The sequence below is a fragment of the Cygnus atratus genome, chromosome 5 (genome assembly GCF_013377495.2).
Source record: "Cygnus atratus isolate AKBS03 ecotype Queensland, Australia chromosome 5, CAtr_DNAZoo_HiC_assembly, whole genome shotgun sequence".
NCBI lineage: Eukaryota > Metazoa > Chordata > Aves > Anseriformes > Anatidae > Cygnus > Cygnus atratus.
The window spans coordinates 48643532-48663141 of NC_066366.1; the positions used below are offsets into that span (position 1 = coordinate 48643532).

Sequence of the window (19610 nt, forward strand, 5' to 3'; positions counted from 1 at the left end):
TATTTATAGCTTACTCAGAATAAATCTGAAGAATGCTATCTTTGACCTTTGTCTCACTCACTGTACTGAATTACTTCTGCCAACAGGGGCATCCTGCCCATCTGCCAAAAAAAAAGGGACATAAGGGACATGTACAGGACAGGAGACATCCTGCCCACCTGCCAGCAGATGGGATGTGTGCAAGACAGTGAGCATGGCACCAGCAGAGGGAGTTCCCACCTCCCCGAGTCCAACCCGAAACTAGGATGAAAAGCCCTGCCAAAAAGTCCAGCCTAGGCTGGCACACACATAGAGAAGTGACAGGACTTCAGTACGGAAATTTCCTGAGATAACATGGTTAAGATTTGTCACCAAGGGGCTTACACGTTTCCACTACTGACTCTGACTTTTTGACATATGGAAAATCACTGGCAAAATTATAAAACCATAATTATATTGCTGCATATGTGACAGGACAGCTCTGGAGACTGCAGTTCTCCACTTGCTTACTCTCGTATCTATGGGTGCATTCTGGTTTCATTTAGGTTTCTTAAAGAAACTTAAGCAGAACTAGAAAGAGAAGTCATATGAGAAGGGCATTTGACAGAGCCCTATGAGATGGTATGGGCAATGCTTTGCTTTTATGCCAGTAAAGTGCTTTGTGTGGAAATAACCTTAAAAGACATAGTATCAGCCCACATGTTTAAAAAGGGCAGATCATTTTTGGTGCATTGCCAAGTTCCAATGTTACAGATGTTCAAAATTTTCTGAAATGCAAAGGTATCATGAAGATCTACGCTGCTTATATTTCTGTTCCAAAATTTTCTTAAATGAGGCATGGGGAAAGGACAACAACATTAAGGAAGCATTTCAAGTAAGAAAAGATAATCCTGAATATCAAATAGAAGCAAGAGTAGAACAAACAAACAAGTAATACTAGTAATACAAAAAAGTAAACAAACTGTAAGTAGTCAACAGTTCTGTGCTATCACAAACTTAGCCAACGTGTTTAAGTGGCAAGAAAAAATGCTAAGGTCAATGGTAGTTTATAGTCTAGAAACAGGTCCCTTCTTCAATATCCATGAGCTTCTTCTACACAATCTGTAGAAGATAAGTGAGAAAAGGAGAAGATATGCTTTATGCATGTGTTGCATCACTGGAAGTCTGCAGATGTCTGACAAGGGAAATATTAAAAAGATGTCTTCTCAGAAAAGCTATTATCCTCTGTACTTTTAAGGAAAGCTGGATAGAAACAACTTGGGACTGTTTAAAATATTTCTGATAAATTTTTTTTCATCCTGAAAATTACACTACTGCTTCAAAAACTAAAAGCAAAGGAAATCTACAAGTTGGTAAGGCTAATGCAATTACTTAACTTATTCATTCCACTGAGCTACTATAGCATTGACAATTTTCATTTGAATGTTCTTTCACAGGGAATCCTGTTTCTGCTAGGACAACAGCAGGTGCAGCAGGTCGTAAGAGAAAGCTGCAATAACCTGAATCAGCTCATAGACCATTCACAAAAGTGGCAGGAGCTGGCACAAAAATTGTTAGTTTGTCAAGGTCCTAATGCGTACCGTGTATTTTTTAAAAGATGACTACTAGGAAAAGTATGAATACTGCATGCTGAAGTGGAGAGGGCTGCTGGAAGAGATCGCTGCTGCTTAACAACAGAGCTGCTTAGGATGCTTTCACTCTGTAGGAAGATGTAAAGCAAAGCTCAGTGCAGCTGTTACTGAAAAGGTCAAGTTGGTCACCTGGGACAGGTCTTGTCCCAGCTATGTCTGTTTTAGAACTGGGATGTTAATATGTCCTCAACAAGTGCTCTCATTTCTAAGGTTAGGAGTCCATCTCCCTTACTGGAAGCTCTCAAGTAAGTAAACAATTTTGAAGTCAGAATTTGAGGAAGCAAAGTCATTGGTTACAGCTACAAGGTGGGAGCTGTGTTAACACCCTGTTCTGCATGAATATGGATGTCATTTGGAGACACTATGTTTGTGGACACAAAGTGGTACGTTGTAGTTTTTGGAAGGTTCCACATTCCAAAGCAACACTGTGCAGTGATGCCCAGTAAGGCTGTGAAGAAATAGTCACAGGACAGATGACTTTCTTTGCTACTTCACAGGGCTGAAAAAGAATAGAAGTGTACTGAAACCAGTAGTATTACTTTGCTTACCTCTCTCAATGTAGCTAGTGTTCTTTTATCAATTGTAGCTTGCTTTATGAGATCTTTATTGTCCTTTTCGAATTCTTTCAGCTTATTGGATGAATCTCTGAATCGAGCAATTTCCTTTTCTAGAGTCTTGTTTTCTTTCTCAGCAACTGCCAGCTTTACTGTACTGTCATCCAAAATGGCATCTTTCAACTCCACTTGTTGCCAAAGCCGTTTTGTTTCTTTCTCCAGCATTTTTTTATCCTTCTCAAGCTGAGATATTTCTTGTTCCAGGGTTTTGTTCTCCTTTTCTAACCTCTCTAGCCGTTTGGCAGAAATCTTTAGCTCCTCAAGGTTTCTCTGAAGGACCTGATTTTCATTCTCCATTCCCTGTACTTCTTTTTCTAGCTCCTGGATCTTTTTGTTGCTGTTCTCCAGCATTTGCTGAAGTCTCTGATTTTCAGAGTTGATACTCTGATAGCTCAGCTCCAGCCTCTCTGACTTCTTGCTCAACGCTTTTAACATTTCTACATTCTTCCTTAAGTCCTCTTTCTCCCTCTGCAAATCTTTATTTTCTGCCTCTATTTGTGCCATTTTTGTGCTGGTAAATCTCATTGTCTCCACCACTCTCCTAAGCTCCAGATTTTCTTCATCCAATTGCTTGTTGTCCCTTTCCAGGTCCCCAAGACGGATAGAAATATTCTGCAATGTGTCCAGTGATTTTCTTAGTTTCCTGTTTTCCACTTCCAGATTCCCATTTTCCTGCTCAAGAACTTCGACTTTCTCTGTCACTATTTTCATCGCTGCTGCCTTCTTTGTGAGCTGCTCATTCTCCCTCTCCAGACGATGGAGCTCTTTTTCCATTTCTTCCACTCTTTCCACTTTTTCTTTAACCTGGTCCAAATCCTTTTCCAATTGTTTCTTCTCAAATTCCAACTTGTTCAGTTTGGTACTAGTTTCTGTAACTGTTTCATGGAGGATCTTGTTCTCTTTTTCAATATCTTTCACTCTTGCCTCGCTGCTCACTTGAGATCTTTGTCTCAGAGAAGACACCACTTGATTAAGGTGATCATTTTCTTGTTTAAGGTCTTTTATCTACATTAACAACAAAAAAAATGCAAATGCTACTCATCCACCTTACGACATACACTATAATTTAGTCTTAAAGCAGCCAGCTGATGGTTAACAAAAACATCTGTTTAACACAAGAAAAATTGCACAGCAGTTTTCCCTGATTACCAACAATCCAAACTAATGAAAAAATTGTTACCTCTGGTATCTTGGTACTCTAATGAACTGAAAATTGGTTTTGTATTCTTCCTACCAGATAAAATCTAAGCAGAGACAAAAAGTGGACAATAGACTTTCAGAGAACACCTCGGAGAGGATGTCTCATTATGAATCATTCCTAATAAATGTTACCTTTCTGTTTAGGTTTACATTCCTCTCTCTGGGATTTGAAGACACAAATTTTCCCTGATAAGACTTCAGAAGCCCAGAAGTTTTTTTTGTAGCAGTTACAGATCTCATTAAGGATACACTTTCTGTAAAAGCATTTACCTCCTGGCCAAAATCAATCTGAAGAAATTGCAATTTAGACTGCAATTTGCATCTGATTCTTATCTAGACAACATCCCCAAAAATGAAGCAGGAGTTGAGCCTGAAAAATCAGAATCTACCCTTTTCCGGTGACTGACTTCTGTTTTTACTTCTTGCCCTACCTGTGAATTATTCATCGATTGCAACCTCAAAGAGTCCAAATGTGCTCTGAAGTGTATGACTTTGGTGGTAAAGTGCAATTTCCCAGGTAGAAGCCTATGTAAGAATGCTTCAGGATGAAAAGCACTACATAAGACATTTTGTAATTAACCTCCATCCCACAAATCTTGGAGTAAATACCAATAAATGTTGAAAATACACATCCCAGCCACCAATGATCTGTGTATGTATTTTCTTCATTGATCTACTTAATGCAGATGATACTTTGCATGAACCTATAATAGTTTCAAGGCATTGCACATGAACTGCAAGACAACATTAAAAGCCGAAGGACATTTAAAATATCAATCCAGAAGATGTAAAAGTTTTCTCATCATCTTTTAAAGAAAGAAGAAGCATTCAGGACATCCAACTGGCAGATTCCTCTGCAATAAAAAGGGATTTTATTTGCACATTTTAAAATCAGTCAGTGCCCGTTTAGTAAGATCCAGGGCTTTTTTTCACAAAGAGGAAAGATCTGCTCTTACAACAGCCTGAAGATGCCCTTATGGCAACAGGAGAAGTAGTGGCTACCAAATCATATTGGGCTTTTTTGCACAAAGAAATATTTTACCTACATTTGAACAAGTTGAGCCTACATGCAACAGCCCTCAAATTGCCCTATATCCCTGAGAGAACTAGAGGCTCTAAAAGGCATCAGCAAATTACCACTACTGAGCATATGCTTTCAGATTACATTTGTAAAGTTTGCACCTGTCTGTCTTTGTCGGCTTTTAGTGTCTCCATGACAACTTGTAGCTGTTCTTTCTCTTTTATCAATTCTTCACTCAAGGTTTCCAGATCTTGATTACTTTGCTTCTCTTTTTCAATTTGATTTTGCAACTTCTCAATCTGTGTGGAGAGAACACACAAAAACCTATCGGTCACAGCTTGATACAAGCTCACACAGTTCACACTTTAAAGTATTCTGAAGAACTGAGAGGAATGAGATGAGGACTATGGCTGATGGATAAAAATCTTTCTCTTCTGCTGCTTGCCATTCTTAAGAGGGTGAAAGGGACTGTTGAATTTTCTCACAGCAAGGTACAGCAGTGAAAAACAGTTCACCTGCCTGAGTGCACTGTTTTGCTCCTGTCAGTGGCTACAGTTTCTGGTGCTCGCCTTTCTGAGTGACTTGTCTTCTCCATCACTGATGGCCCTACTCAAACAGTGGACACTGAGAAGGTTATTACAGCAATTCAGTGAGCAACAGGATTTAAACAGTCAGGAACAGAGGAAAAGCACTGAAGTTTCCAAGTTTACCGTCCCTCTCCCTGTGGTCTGTCAGTCCCCTGTTTTCCCAGCAGGTAACAATGCTGTATTTCAATGATCTGTGAATAAGGGCCCTACAATGAACGATGTCTTCCTAGTACCTCACTTTGAAAGCTGTACAAATAATGAACTGAGAACAGTAAAGCAGCACTACTTTAGTATTTAGAAGCATGAGATTCAGAGAGGTAGGCTGCCCATTTCAGGAAATACTCCTCTTTATCCTTGTAAAGTGCTGTGAAAACCTTCAGCTGTGCATAAATATTGGCTATTTTTTTTTGTGTTGGTATCACGAACTTTGCCAACAGTGAAAATGTCAATGAAAAAGGTATTAACAATAATTCTCACAAGTGGGAAATAGCTAGAGGCTAGGCTCTGCCTATATCAACATGTGCCTCATTACAGGAAGTGTTTAAACAAGCAGGGGCTGCTCAGATTGAAGATAAGAATGGCTTAACATTTAGAAATGTGACCACGTTAAGGTTCATTGGTCTCAAAGGAGCCTTCAGAGAAGGCTGGAAGGTAAACTCAGTAATTCAGCAATAGCTGGTCTTCATTAGCACCTCCTAGAATACTGGTGACAAGTAAGAAACTACCGTTTACAACTTGTTTTGGTTCAAGGAGTTAGGAGTGCAGGGAAAACAGATACTTGGGCTGCTTTTCTTTTAATAGTTTCTCTCAAAACATTGAGAGAAATAAACAAACAGATGTAGAGGACTTTTCCTTCATATCATCTCCCCTTGTACTATTTAAATAATCCAGTTTGGCTACATGATCCTTCCAAGCAGTAGATAGCAAAGCATACTCTGGTAACATTTCTCGAAACTCTCAGAGAGCAGATGAAATCTGACTCCAGTTAAATGACTTTACTATATGTATCTCAGGAAAGTTTATTTTTAAAAAATACACATACACACATAAAGGCACACAAAATTGAGAAAAACCCTCTCTCTCTAGCTCTGTGTAAACTCCAGAATGAAATCAGAGTTCATACAAAGTCCTTGAGAACTGTTGCCCTCTCCTCTGCAGAGTAACCACTCTGTCATTAGTTATAGAGACTTCCCCCGTGGGCAGCCATACCCTCTAATTAAGACGATACACGTGTCAGAGAAATACAGAAGAATGGTGGAGGAAGCGAAGATTAAAAAATGCAAACGCAAACAAACACCTCAAATCAGGATTATTTTTACTTATCGTGTATCAGGTTTCTGCACACTGAGACACAACTGTATGTCTCCCAGAGTACAGAATAATACTGTGGTTTTTTTTTCCCCAAATCTTCCTGAATGGGAAATGTGAAGCTAGTCAGCAACTCGAGCGGCCTGTGGTATTGAGTCAGAACTTACAGACTTAAGTCAGATCCCATCATATTCTCTGTCTCTCTAGTAGAGCTTGATTTATACCCTTCCACACATTTCAGCTGCTCTCTATAGCGGTATTTTTAACTGCCATTTTCTCTCATTGGTCTGATGTGTACAGTGGCCCCTTCACGCCTCACAGGCATTTCCCACTACTGGGTGTTGTCTTATTTAACTACCAGCCCTGTAGATGACCCTACCATGTCAACACATTCATCATCACTGAAAACATCAGACTAATGCTGGAATCACAACTGCTGGCACCAAAACAGTGCCATAACTGGAGGTGCCCACAGGAATGTGCCTGAGGCAAAGCCAAAGGTTGACCACAGCTCTTTAAATTACTTAAATTGCTGTACGCCACAGGTATCTGCTGACTGTTTTATATTTCTTGATCTCAAATTTTAAGCATGTAAATTAGAGCTGGAGTGAATTACTCATATACAACAGGTCAAAAATGGGAGTGTGGAAGGAGGAGTACACTGAACTGAATTTTTGCATTTTTCTTTGTGCACAGAAGAAAGGCAAGAAGCAGAACTAGTCTCTCAACTTGGTGGCAAAAGAATCTCTCCAGAAGATGGATTGATTCAGTGACAGATCCCTGTTCTCCTTGGCAGAGAATCTGACACTCTTCTAGTTTTGATCTAGTAATCCATGACCAGCATTTCATATCAAGATTCTTTCTCCCCTTGTCCTGTAAAGCGTTCACTTGCCCCATAAGCAGGCCAGAGGGGACTGGAATCCTTGTATTAATGTCATACACACAGGACACAGCAGCAATGGGTAAGAGAGAAATGGGGTTTATATTCTGGGTGACTTAGCAAAGGTAGGAATGTGGAAAAAGTTGTCAAGGAAATTATTCAGAATAGCAAGCATCATTTCCTTGCTGGCATTTGACTCAATTCATCGGAGTTCAGAATGCAAGTCAACAGCCAGACAAAAACGGAGCTAGTAGTTGGAGGTGAACCCAGCACTGTGTTTCACAAAGACAAGGGCATTTGAACTAACTGTAATAAGTTAACAACAGAGCATAACACAGACATATATATAAAAACACATTTAAAAAGTTACAACCTGCGTGTTTGTTACCAGTGATTGAAAGAAGCCAGGTCTTTGCAGAGAGTGAGAATATCTAAGAGCCAAAAGTACGAGACAAGGAGAAAGAGCTGATGCAGGACTATTGGCAGAAAAGACTTCTTTAAAAATATATTAAGTTGATTTCACCTGTGTGTTTTATTTGACTTGCATAGAAATATTAAAACTTTCAAAAGAACAAAAAAATTTCAATGTGGCCAGGGCTTTCTCGACTGGCAGAGCAAGCACTACTGACTGCCATAAGACAACAAAAAGGGACAAAACCGACAGTACAGTCTGACTGGAAAATGAGTACTGCTTTTATGAAACAGGAAGAATCACTTTTGCTTACAATGATGTACTTAAGTAGTGAAGTAGTGAAGTAGAAGGTGATAGAATATACCACTGTTAGAATAAGATTAACTAGAAGGGCTCAAAAACATCCTCAGTCTTACTGAAGAACATTGGTGAATTCCCTCCAATCCCTCATCATTCAGGAATGCTGTAAAGCTCTGCACACTCTGTGTTCAAAAACCCAAGAGCTCTGTTTGTTCCTGTGAACAAGGATTACCTTTTTGCTAAGCTGTTGATTTTCCTTTTCCAGTTCCACAAACTTTAGACTGCTCTCTCTGGAGGTCAAGGAGGCATCTCTCAGCTCTTGGATTGTGTTCTGCAAGCTCTGATTATCCTTCTCTAGCTTCAGTATGCGACTTGAAGCACATTCATTCAATTCAAACACAAAGGATTTTCTAGCTGTTGAAACATGAGAATCAGAAGGCGGCACTAATCAATTCACAAATATGTTCTTTTCTAGGTCCTTAAGATTCACTTTTATGAAGATAATTGCAGTTAGATCCTTATCATTTCAGCTTGACTGTTAAGTAAACACTTTATTTAAAATAGAACCCCTTTCTACAGATGATAATTAAAACCTTTAATAAATAGGGAAGTACCTGAACAGATAACCATCTTAAAAGCTACTAACTTTCCTAACTCTCCTGAAAGCACTTTAAAAGTGTTAGCTGCATATTTTATTATAATAGCAAAATAGACTTTGATACCCTTTCATACTTCCATAAGAGGAAATAAATGAAGGCAGAAAGTAAAACACTAAGAAGTATTTGTGAAAACACCAAGGACAATGCAGTTCCAAAAGCTAGTGAAAACTTAGGTAAAATTGAACATCTGATTACTCAAATTTATTCCTTTGTCTTCATTTAAACTGTTCTGGTACACAAAGACAAATACACAAGTCTTAGCAGAATCAGGTGACTAATCAATAAAATCTGCACACTGAACTGCATGAAATATTTTGCATTTCCCAAGTTCCCTTTAGCATTGTTGTTTAGGCTGGTATTATAAACAGAATGAATGTTAGACACGGAAACCAATGATAAGGCCTGACTAGTGAAGTGAGCATTAGTTACATTTGTGGTAGTTAAGGAAATCAAATCAACCATTCAAAAAAAATAATCAGCCAGTTATTCTACCCATACACATTTTTCAGTACCTAGTAAAAATAAATGACTTCAGCATACGCTACTTCCTGGAACTTAAAGACCAGCTAATTGTCTGTGCTAATTGTCTGTACTAATTGTACTAAAGAATACTAAAGATCACAGACTCCCTCGCAGCCATTCAGTTAGAAATATCCCATGTTCAGTATGACATTTCTGCTGTGTCACTTACAAACCTTGCTTTTTAATTTATTTTTTTATCATTTAACTTAAAGCCACTCTTTCAGTGACAAACAAAATAAAAGGAAGACATTTTAATGTTTTCGTAAGAAAGCAAAAGAAGCTAGGAGAAATGCATTTTATAAGTTCCCCCAAACTATGTTCAAAGTCAGGTGGCTCAGCAAGGGAACTTGTCAAAATGAACCAGCCAGCTTGGTGTCTCTCGTTCCCTTTGCAGTCAAGTAACCTCTCTACTCTTTCAGAGACCACAAACAGCAGCTACACCAGCTGGTACTCACTATCTGCAAGATCTGTGCTTTTAGACAGCTGTTCTAGTTCCCAGCCTAGGTGTGCAGATTCGTTCATGCTCTGTTTCTGGGCGATCTCCAAGACCATGTTCTCTTCTAGAAGTTCTTCAATTCTCTTCTTGTCTGTGTCCCGATCCTGTGCAAGACACACATGAATGAAAACTGGTAAGAAAACAGGACCGGTAAGATTGGCTGGCTTCAAGATGTATCCTGAGCTAAGCTCTTCAAAATGCATCGGCACTCTGGAGACACTGAAAATATAACCTTGAATTCTACTGAGCTTCTTCGACTCATGTCAAATGTGGATCCAGTCACACGGATCAGCAAGTAGGTATCTGGCCTCATAATTAGGGGGATTTCAATTATCCAGAAAACAAATCCAGAAAATGAGGCTACCATTGCTTCCAATAATTACTTTGGTCATTTACATTTGTGAGACCTGAAGCCGTACTTCAAGGGTCTCAAATTTTGAGAAAATATTACCCAAAATTTCATCAAGTCACCCAGAGAAGCAGCATGCAAAATCACCAGCCACTTTGGAAGTGCTGAAGTGTCATGTTACCCTTTATTTGGAAGTCAATAAACACAGCACCTTCAATGTCTTTCCAATATACCCTGTTTTTATACAGTTAAACCCGCAATAATTCAAAACATAGTGGCAAAAGGCAAACTGTTAAGTAAAATACAAGAGAGAGATGAAAAAGTATTTTTATTATTAGTGGGATTATAAAATCTGACATTTTGTTTGCAGACAATCTGCCACTTCGTAGATCTCCTTGTCTATGAAGCAATAGACCATGTCTCTGATTTATGTAATAGAAAAAATTCCAAAATTTAGTTTCTCATCACAGCAGCAATGGATTCTTCAAATCGCTGTGATTGCTGTGGGTTTTGTTTCCAGCAAAAAAGAAAAGATCATTTGTTGCAATAGATTTAATTTCCTATATCTAACAGATTTCTACTTAACTGACAGATACTAACATTACTTTATCGGTATATATGAAAGCCATCTCTATTTTAAAATTGTGATATACCTCTTTGCATGAAATCACATTTGTCAAACTGTCTCACACAGTAACACTGGCAATATTTAAACTGTTAATGTTATAATATTTTAAGAATGCATGTACACAAAGTTCAAACTACAGACATCTTTAACAGCACTGTTGATTTATCTGCCTGTCTCCACTGATTTCTCAGGCATCAACTTATGGGACATAGCATAGAAACAGAACTTTGAAAAAATAGCAAAATGAAAAAGAGAGAGCATACCAGCTCTACATCATGAAGTTTGGATTTCAACTGCAAATTCTCCTTCTCCAATTCATGCAATTTATCACCACGAGCTCTTGCCATTGTTAGCTGTTCTTCTAGCATGGCCTTTGTTTCAATCAATATGATGTTGTCCTCTCTTAACTCCTAGAGAGAAAAAGTAATGTTGTTAACCTCTTTGCATTAAGTGACTTTTCAAAGACCAAGTGACTTTCATAAATTGACATTGTAAAATACAGGAAAAATTTTGACTTGTTTCTTTGTTTTATAAAAATGACTTAACCTGATATTTTAATGGGAGACGATTCCATGTTTAATTATCCGTGAGTCACTAATGAAAGTAATGTTTTCCTTACTATGCTTTCCTGAATTTTAGATATCTAATCGAGTTTCTTTTTCTTTTTACAGGGCTAGATCAAGAAGTGCACCAAAAAGACTGAAGACAGAAGAACTGTTCAGATCCAGTTACACTGTCATAATGCCACTTCCCTAGCCAACTCACTGCAGTCCCTGACTCAGTTTTCCCAGTTACAAATTACATTATATTTATTTTAAAGAAATGTTATAGTGTGTTCAAAGCATGTTGGGGAGCATTATCCATCAATATCACTATGTCCATATCTCTGTTTCTGTACACTCACATGTAAATGTCTGTTCAACAAAGTTTCTCTCTCATGAACAGAATTTTAAATCAGTTAAACAAAAGAAGTTGTTTTACACTTATCACTTAACATCCCCCACCCTGCCCTCCCAAATAAACACATGAGCATTAACTGCACAAGCCATGTCATTTACCCACTAAAGCTGTTGGATCTCTTTTTACTGAGTAAAAGTTTAACTCTGCTGCAGCCACAACATTAGAAACAATTACAGAGAACTCTTAGCAAAGCAACAGATGAAACTCAGCATTCAAATATCTCAACTCCAGAAATAAGAAATGTCCAAAGCATAAAATCTGGCCATGTGTCCTTGTTCATGTTTTAAACACACTCATTATATTATATGTTATTTCAGGTTGTAATACACCTCACTGCTTTTACTCTTTATGATAATTCCATAAGTCTTGAACCATAGATACCATTTTCTGTGGCAGGAACACATCAGCATTTATAAGATTAAATGGGTACAGGAAGGATTTTTGCCCAGAAGCATTACAATAGGGTATGAGGCAGACCATTCAATTTCTAAAGACATTTTCTTTCGCCCTTTGTTCCCTTCCTCCACTCCCTTCCTCTGCTTCAATTAAACATGCAAGACGACAAAATGTTTATGCAGGCAGGATGAAATGCTTATGGCTTGACAAGTTTATTCCTGGACAACAGTCTTCAAAATGTAAAGTCTCTGCTGACATCAGTGTTCATGTCTGCTCTCTCAGACCACAAACATCCAAACCAAGTAGATGCCTGAAGGATCACCAGGCATGAGCAAATTGCTTTCACTGCTTAACCAGCAACAACCTTCGCGTTTTTGGGGGGTAGAATCATACTTTAAAAGCCTCATGTGGCTCAGCTATCTTAAAAAAAAAAATGCAAAAAAAAAAAAAAAGCTGCAAAGCACAAGTTAAGACTGTTTAGTGACAGTTACTCCCCTTGCCTTCTGATACTAGAGGGGAGACATGATTTAAGAGCCTTATATAGCAACCTTAGTTGTTTGCTACATCTTCACTGTAGATGGCATTGTATGGAAGTCTACCTTATGCATACCACACTGCCCTTGATCTCTCCCTGGGTCAGCTACAAACTTGCAAAATACAAATAGAATAATTTCCTCACTACTGCAGCATTAAAAAGGACAAGGCTGTTAGTGCTTGTGAAGTGGTTCATCTACCACAATTAAAATGTCTGAGTCTGCATGTAACTAAAATAATAATAATAATGAAACACTAATTTTATAGAAACAACATTTAGGGCCAAGTCTGAGCTAACCATGCCACTTCAGGGTGGGCAAACTAAAAAGGCTGACACAGATGACAGACCAGAGGAAGTACACAACACAAAATGTGCTGAATGTCATTTAAGCTGCCAGAATGCCCGTAATGAAACGGCAACATGACCAGTTCGCTTTGCTAGACTGTCACACTCAATCTGGACCACAGCCCTAAGCAGGAAGGTTGAGTCTGACCTCAAAAACACAGCCTCACAACTATGCCCAAAACAGCTTACCAAGCAGGAACTAGTTATTTCAGAGTCTCATGAAGAGTCAAGCTATCTTCCAAGTACACACACATATCCAGGCTCCGGTACAAACCACACAGCACTGGGAGCTGCAATATATGGAAGACAAGCACTTTCCATTGAGTGCCCAGGAGGGGTAGACACGTCAGTTCAAAGCAGTTCTGATGAAATCTTAAATTAATAACCTGGTGGAAATGCCTGCTATGGCGAGGTCAACATTGCTCACTGGTGTAACCACGATCTGAGGTTGTCTTAACATTGAAAAGTTCATGTAATTTAAATAATTACTCCATGGGATCTTCGTAGAGTTCCATCTCAAAGCCTGGAAGGCAGAACTGTTCTAACTACAACATGTCAGCACTAACGTCTCACAGAGCTCACTGCATAGGACAGTCAACCTAAGAATGTGTCCATCTACAAATTGCTTGTTAGTCAAAAATTCAGCGGGTGGTCATGGTGTGGTGATGCTTCCACCAGAATTATGTGTTGTTGGTTTTTTTTGCAGCTATAAATTTATTTTTTAAACTGAGTTGCTTTTTTTTTTTTTTAAGTCAACAGCAATAATTGTTTTGAAAATACACTCAATTAAATAGGCAAGAGATTCAAAACTACTTTGCTTTATATTGCTTAAATTGTGATAGTTTAATATGCAACATACATAATCCTGCTTTTGTAATTATGTCACTGAAATAAATTATATATTGTGTTCCTATCCTGTATCACTGTGCCTTGAAATAGCTTTAAGAATAGCATCACATGCTCATATGGTTACAATTAACTCTGGGGGTAAGTGGTTGCACAATCAGGGTGTGTTGCTACTGAAAGACATTTTCAGAAACTAAAGTAGCAATCAGATCGTTTAAATCTGAAACTAAAGAATTTGCACACATATCCAGACCTAGCTATTAAACACAGTTCAAACCACTCCCTTCTGGCAGTTCAGAGGTTGCCCCTATCAAGCCATGCTACAGTTAACATCTTGTGACAATCAAACATTGCCTCGGACAGCTATACGAAAATACACAAGAGAGGTTTTTGCTTTTTTAAATTGTTCACAGAAATTCCTCCCATCATCCTGTGTGGTAATGTGGCTGCAGTGAGAAGGAGGAACAATGGGCAAGGCAGACTCTCTGGCCTCTGAAAATAATCTGATCTTCTGGAGCACCACAAATGGAGAGGAATTCCAGAGGGAAGCTTTATGCTGAAGAGAAGCACCTCTATGGAGGAAGCCCTGCATTAAGCCTGCTCCTCCACATTCACAGTTATGAACTCATTATAACCCACCCCAGCAGGAAGATGTCTAGAGCATATTCATCTCCATGTTCCTTGGACAATGGTCAAACTAGAATGTATTTTCAGAAAAACTTTGTCAAGAAATAGAGAACGAAAACAATGCATGTGCTTACATGTATTAGGTTCACATAGAGAAAGACTTGCTCCTTTTGCACTACCTTCTGCAATAGCTCCTTAAATCTCTTCCTGCTGCCAGAAATGATTTGTATTACGTGCTTTCAGAAACTACTTAAAAGCTTGCTCACAATTTCTAAAGCTCGTCACGGTATCATACACAGAGCACCTCCCATGTTATTTGCCCAAACTACCAAATGTGTATGTGAACAGCAGGAAGGAAGAGATTTTCAAGTGTCCACTTAATAGCTTTCTGCACTGATGCACAAAGTTAAAAACACTTTTTCTTCTCACTTATTGATTTGGCACTGCTTATTAACAACCTTGTCAAGACCCTATGAGCCTTAAGGTATCCTACTAGCACAGAAAAGTGCCTTACACCGTACCTTACACACCTACTCATTGCTGAGCCTCTGTGAAATTAGTTCAGGTCTTAAGATGTGGAGCTCAGGAGGCCAACCACACCAGTAAATGCCACAAGATGAATTGGCACTGTACAGTCTAGTGGTAAAAATCTCCACCATCATGCACCTCTGCATAGATCCTACACAACTTGGAATGGTAAACCTAACAGTTTTTGAAGGAATGAAAGGAATCTGAGCAGACACTGAACTGAACCCTAGCCTTTAGTCCTCTTTTTAGATAGGTGCAAGACTTGAGAGAGACTGACAGAAAACTGAGGGACCATGGAGAGTTGGATACTGGCTACTACACAGAGCCTTTGTGTTACTCCGTGACCATAACAAAGACAGGCTAGTGCCCCATGGAAACCCCTGAATGAACCAGCATGAAACCAGTGAAGTTTGCCTCACGCTGCCATTGCACAAACCTGCCAGTTGATGGCTGCGCCAAGGCTTGATCAAGAGAGGGAGTGGTGAGAATGTGAAACACTCTGGCTATCCTAGACCAAAGAACAGCCTGCAAACAGCTGTGCGATCCTGCCACATATTACAAGAGGTCAGTGTCTATGGCAGCAACAACTTTCGCTATAGGCCACGTTGTTCCCCAGAATTAGAAAAGTGCGATATTGACGGGAAATATTCTTTGTCCCATCTGCTACTGTATCTCAGGGAGGTATCCTTGGAAAGACAACACTCATCTCCAGTACTCAATGCTTTCACCAAAAACTGCCAGGGTGGAAAGAGGGAGTGAAAAAAAAGGAACAGAATAGGAACTGAAGCAGAGGTCTCTTTACTGAATGACAGCAAGATTAGCATGCAGACAGTAGAACAGAAGACTGCTGGCTCCAGGACAAGCAAGGAGGCTGAGAACTCCAGAAAAGAAATAACTATGCCCTTGCCCTTAGATGAAGACAAGGCTAAAAACTAACTTCTCCCAGCTCCAGCTAAAACCTCTGAGCAGGAGGTGGAATCATAAAATCACAGAATGGTTTGGGTTGGAAGGGACCTTAAAGACTCCCTAGTTCCAATGCCCCTGCCATGGGCAGGGACACCTCCCACCAGACCAGGCTGCCCAAAGCCCCATCCAGCCTGGCCTTGAACACCTCCAGGGATGGGGCATCCACAGCTTCTCTGGGCAGCCTGTGCCAGTGCCTCACCACCCTCTCAGTGAAGAATTTCCTCCTTATATCTAATTTAAACCTCCCCTCTTTTAGTTTAAAGCCGTTTCCCCTTGTCCTAGCACTACACTAAGCTACACTACATTAGAAGCTAAGCAACTTCAGTGCACAGTCAAAAGAGCATGACCAGGATGCTATACTGAGAGCTAGTGTGCCAGGTTAATGCATGACTGATTTGCCAGCTTGAGGGAGGAAGACAGAGAGAGGCAGAGCTTCATACCCTCTAATGTAAACTGGGAATTCCTGAGCACGGAGGCAGGCTTTTGCAGGCTATTACTTCATCTAATAACCAGCCATCTTTGTGAACCTATTCATAAGAACCAAGAGCTAGCTGGCCCCTTAGGTTAGAGAGGAAAAAGAAATACCTACAAAGTAGGGTTTATAGAGCAGAAATCATTTGTGTTCCCAGCCTGACAAACGTGAGTCTCAATATTGCTCTTCTATCTCAGACCTGGGATTTTATCTAATTATAGTTGGGGAGAGGGGGGAGGTCAATTACAGAACCTCAATGTGTTTAGCAAGTCTGGATATTTATTTGAATCTGGCTGAAGCGTTACACATGTGGATTACTGACAGCTGAGGTGAGAAGGGCTCAAAGGAGCGAAAGGAAAAAAATAAGAGCAACCTGACCTAAATTTAAGGTCAGCCATGCTGTGAGCAATGCGTTTGTCTAGATGATCTCCAAGGTCCTTTCCAACCTAAATTATCTAGTAATTGCAGGATGGGCATAGCTGCAGGTAACTAAGATGAATAACTGTCATTACTATTGGAACACAGGTATGCACTTCTCACTGATATACCCTACTCAGGACCCTAGGGAAGATCCAAGTTTTCTCTTTCTACTACAAGCAACAGCTGCAAAAAGGGGGTGGCTAGAGTTTGTCATCTGAGGTCATGCTTCAAAATGCCCATCTGCTTTAAGAAACAGCTGCAGCTGCTACAAAGCCTTAAGGAAAAATACCCAGACATTCATTTAGCTCATTTACATATGACATTTAAGATGTTGGTCAAAGGATCAAGTCTGGAACACAGACATTTTACCTAAGAGTAAATTTTCAAGGCTAGACTGAAGGTCTGGATCTTGTAGAAGCATCCAGAAAAGGTCTGTCCTGTTTAGCCACGTAACGCTGCACTAAGCAGGCTTTATTAAAACTAATGGGTATTTATTCTTTGTGTGCACCAAGTCTTTCCTACCACTGAAAGAAGTTTTGATGTTGCTAAGTCAATAACTATAACATATGTTATGAAATTTCCACTTGCTCTCATGTTTTGCTACAGTCAGCTCTCTGACAAACGACACATGAACTGGTAACACAAGGAAAGCCAAACATTATGGATTACTCAGCAAATCTTTGTCCTGATTTTCACTTGCCTCCATGCGTGCTTTGTAAAAATCCACATCATGAAGTTTCTCTTTGCACCGAACAAGTTCCATCTCAAGTCTCTCCACACGGTTTGCCTTCTCTCTCAGGGAGTCCAGTTCATCTCTATATGCTCGGGCAGAGCGAGCATCTGAGGCCAGATGGATATTCTGAGAGACACGAGGGATAAGCAGGGAGAAAAATCCAAGCTGAAAACATGTTCTTTAAACTTATGGGGTTTTGTTTGTTTGTTTTTAAGAGTAGGCAAATAACATTCCCCTGGTGCAGGAGTAGGAGAATTCTCTTACTAGCCAGTACAGTCTCTATAAGACTGAGATGTACTTCAGCCTGCCAAGACTCTAACATTTCCAATGCCTGGTACTGCAAAAGCTTCAGGCATTACTGGGCTATTTGCAAGCTAAACAGATGAGACTGCTCTCACCAGTTAAGTAGAAAGTGTATCATCACTATGCCATAGTCATAATTGTCAAACAGCTTGCTGGAGTAACTCGAGTTCTTCTAATTAAAAATACACAGAACAGCATTTTTAGTTTCACAGTGAAAGAGGTATTTTTAAATAGGGAAGTCTGTCACAGTGAATTAAGCCCACCTTACCTCTTGTTTTATTTTTTGCAGCTCTAGGGTGAGCTGCTCAACTTCATGTTTAGAATCGACAAGCTGCTCAGACTTCTCTTCCCTGAAAAGGATTAGAAAAAACTTAGTAAGAAATATTTTCGTTGTTGTTCTGAAACAATACTGAATGCATGGATCCTGCTGGGAAACCGGAAAGGATAGAAACCTCCTAGCATATACTGAACACGGAGCCTCCTTGAGGACATGACAACTTCATAAAAGTAAGGTATGTTTTCTTGTGATACCGCATACATCACAGATGTGAAACTGCAACTTTTTGTTTGTTTGTTTTTTGATATTAAGTACAACTGTTCGAAGTCTGGTGCTTAATGGTGCTACTGACATCATAGCTAGCTTTACTGTCCTCTGGACTTCTCACTAATAATTAAAAAGTGCAGGTAACCACTAACATTTTAAAACGGGGAAGACAGAGATGAGAGACAAAAAGAAAAAGTAGCCATCACTCTGTATTTAAAGAACAGTTAATAAAGAAGAAAGATGGAACATCCATACAGGCATCCTACTAATACGAATAAAATTGTGAAAGACATGATACTGAGAGCTCTCATGGAAGTCAATATACTGAAGCTGATAGGCAACTCAGAATGCACAATACACAAGTCTCTCTAGAAGCAAAAGTCACTGGTGACTCACAGTTCCTGGCGAATTCTTCTCAGTTTAGCCTTTGTGTCTGCCAGCTCAACTGCAATGTGTTGCTTGTCTTCATTAGAAAGAGGGCTAGCTGTGTTTGGTGAAGAATCCGGAGTTGGTGCTTTCAGAGGACTTGGGGGTTGCTGAGATTGTAAATAGTCCCTCTCTTGTGTGAGATCTACAATTACCTGAAAATACAGAGAAGCATGTAGGGTAGTGGGATAAATATAGTAATAATTAAACATTGTTTTTCAAGCACCTAAAAATGATGTATAAATGTAGAAAATTATTAGCCTGTCATTATAAAGAATTCAACTGATAGGTGGGAAGGTTACACAGAAGAGATAAGCAATCTCCACCATGCTCAGACCACTAAAACACTTCCCCTTCCAATGCTCAAAATAAGCAGCCTATTTTGCTTGGAGAACTCATATAAATTGTAACAACTAACAATTTTAACCAACACATTCACAAAGTCAAATGCATGACAGAAGATTAACAGGCTAAAAAGAAGGGAGAAGCCTCCTGCAGAGATCTGAAGTAAGACGAACTTATGAGTCAGCAACAGATAGACCTTGTTTCACACAGGAAAAAAAAAAAAGCAAGCGAAGACACTGGTACCCACGATGGTAGATATCACTGGAGAGATAGGTAAGCAGTCACGAAGATGAACGGTTGAGCAGACATGCAGAGATAAAAATCTCAAGACAAAGTCAACTTCAAATGCTTTGGTCTCTTTACTGCATGCACTCTTTTTACCAATCATTTCATCACACTTCAGTGTCTATATGTGAATGAAAAAGACAATCTTTCTACAGATTTTCAGAGGTGTAGTTCAAAGGTTTAGAACAAATAGAAACCCAGTTAACATAAAAAACAACAAGACAACAGAGGGAAGAGAGCCTGCATGTGCTGCTCCATATCAGCACTGTATAAGAGAGTGAGAAGTTGAGGTA

The 19610-nt window shown here is 39.4% G+C and overlaps 1 protein-coding gene across 6 annotated transcripts in view; it reads right to left on the reverse strand.

The window, feature by feature from the left end:
* The window catches only part of CCDC88C (coiled-coil domain containing 88C), a 91753-nt gene that overhangs the window by 24460 nt on the left and 47683 nt on the right, over nt 1–19610 (reverse strand). For 5 of the 6 annotated variants that reach the window (XM_035540158.1, XM_050710722.1, XM_035540159.2 and 2 more), the window contains 8 exons: nt 18658–18842; nt 17986–18067; nt 17382–17540; nt 10850–10996; nt 9569–9713; nt 8165–8346; nt 4607–4744; nt 2159–3229 (listed from right to left, as the gene is read on the reverse strand). In XM_035540158.1, the coding sequence (XP_035396051.1) occupies nt 2159–3229; nt 4607–4744; nt 8165–8346; nt 9569–9713; nt 10850–10996; nt 17382–17540; nt 17986–18067; nt 18658–18842 (2109 nt within the window). Of the gene's footprint in view, nt 1–2158; nt 3230–4606; nt 4745–8164; nt 8347–9568; nt 9714–10849; nt 10997–13011; nt 13147–17381; nt 17541–17985; nt 18068–18657; nt 18843–19610 lie in introns of those variants that run through there. The other variant, XM_050710723.1, reaches the window with a different exon arrangement.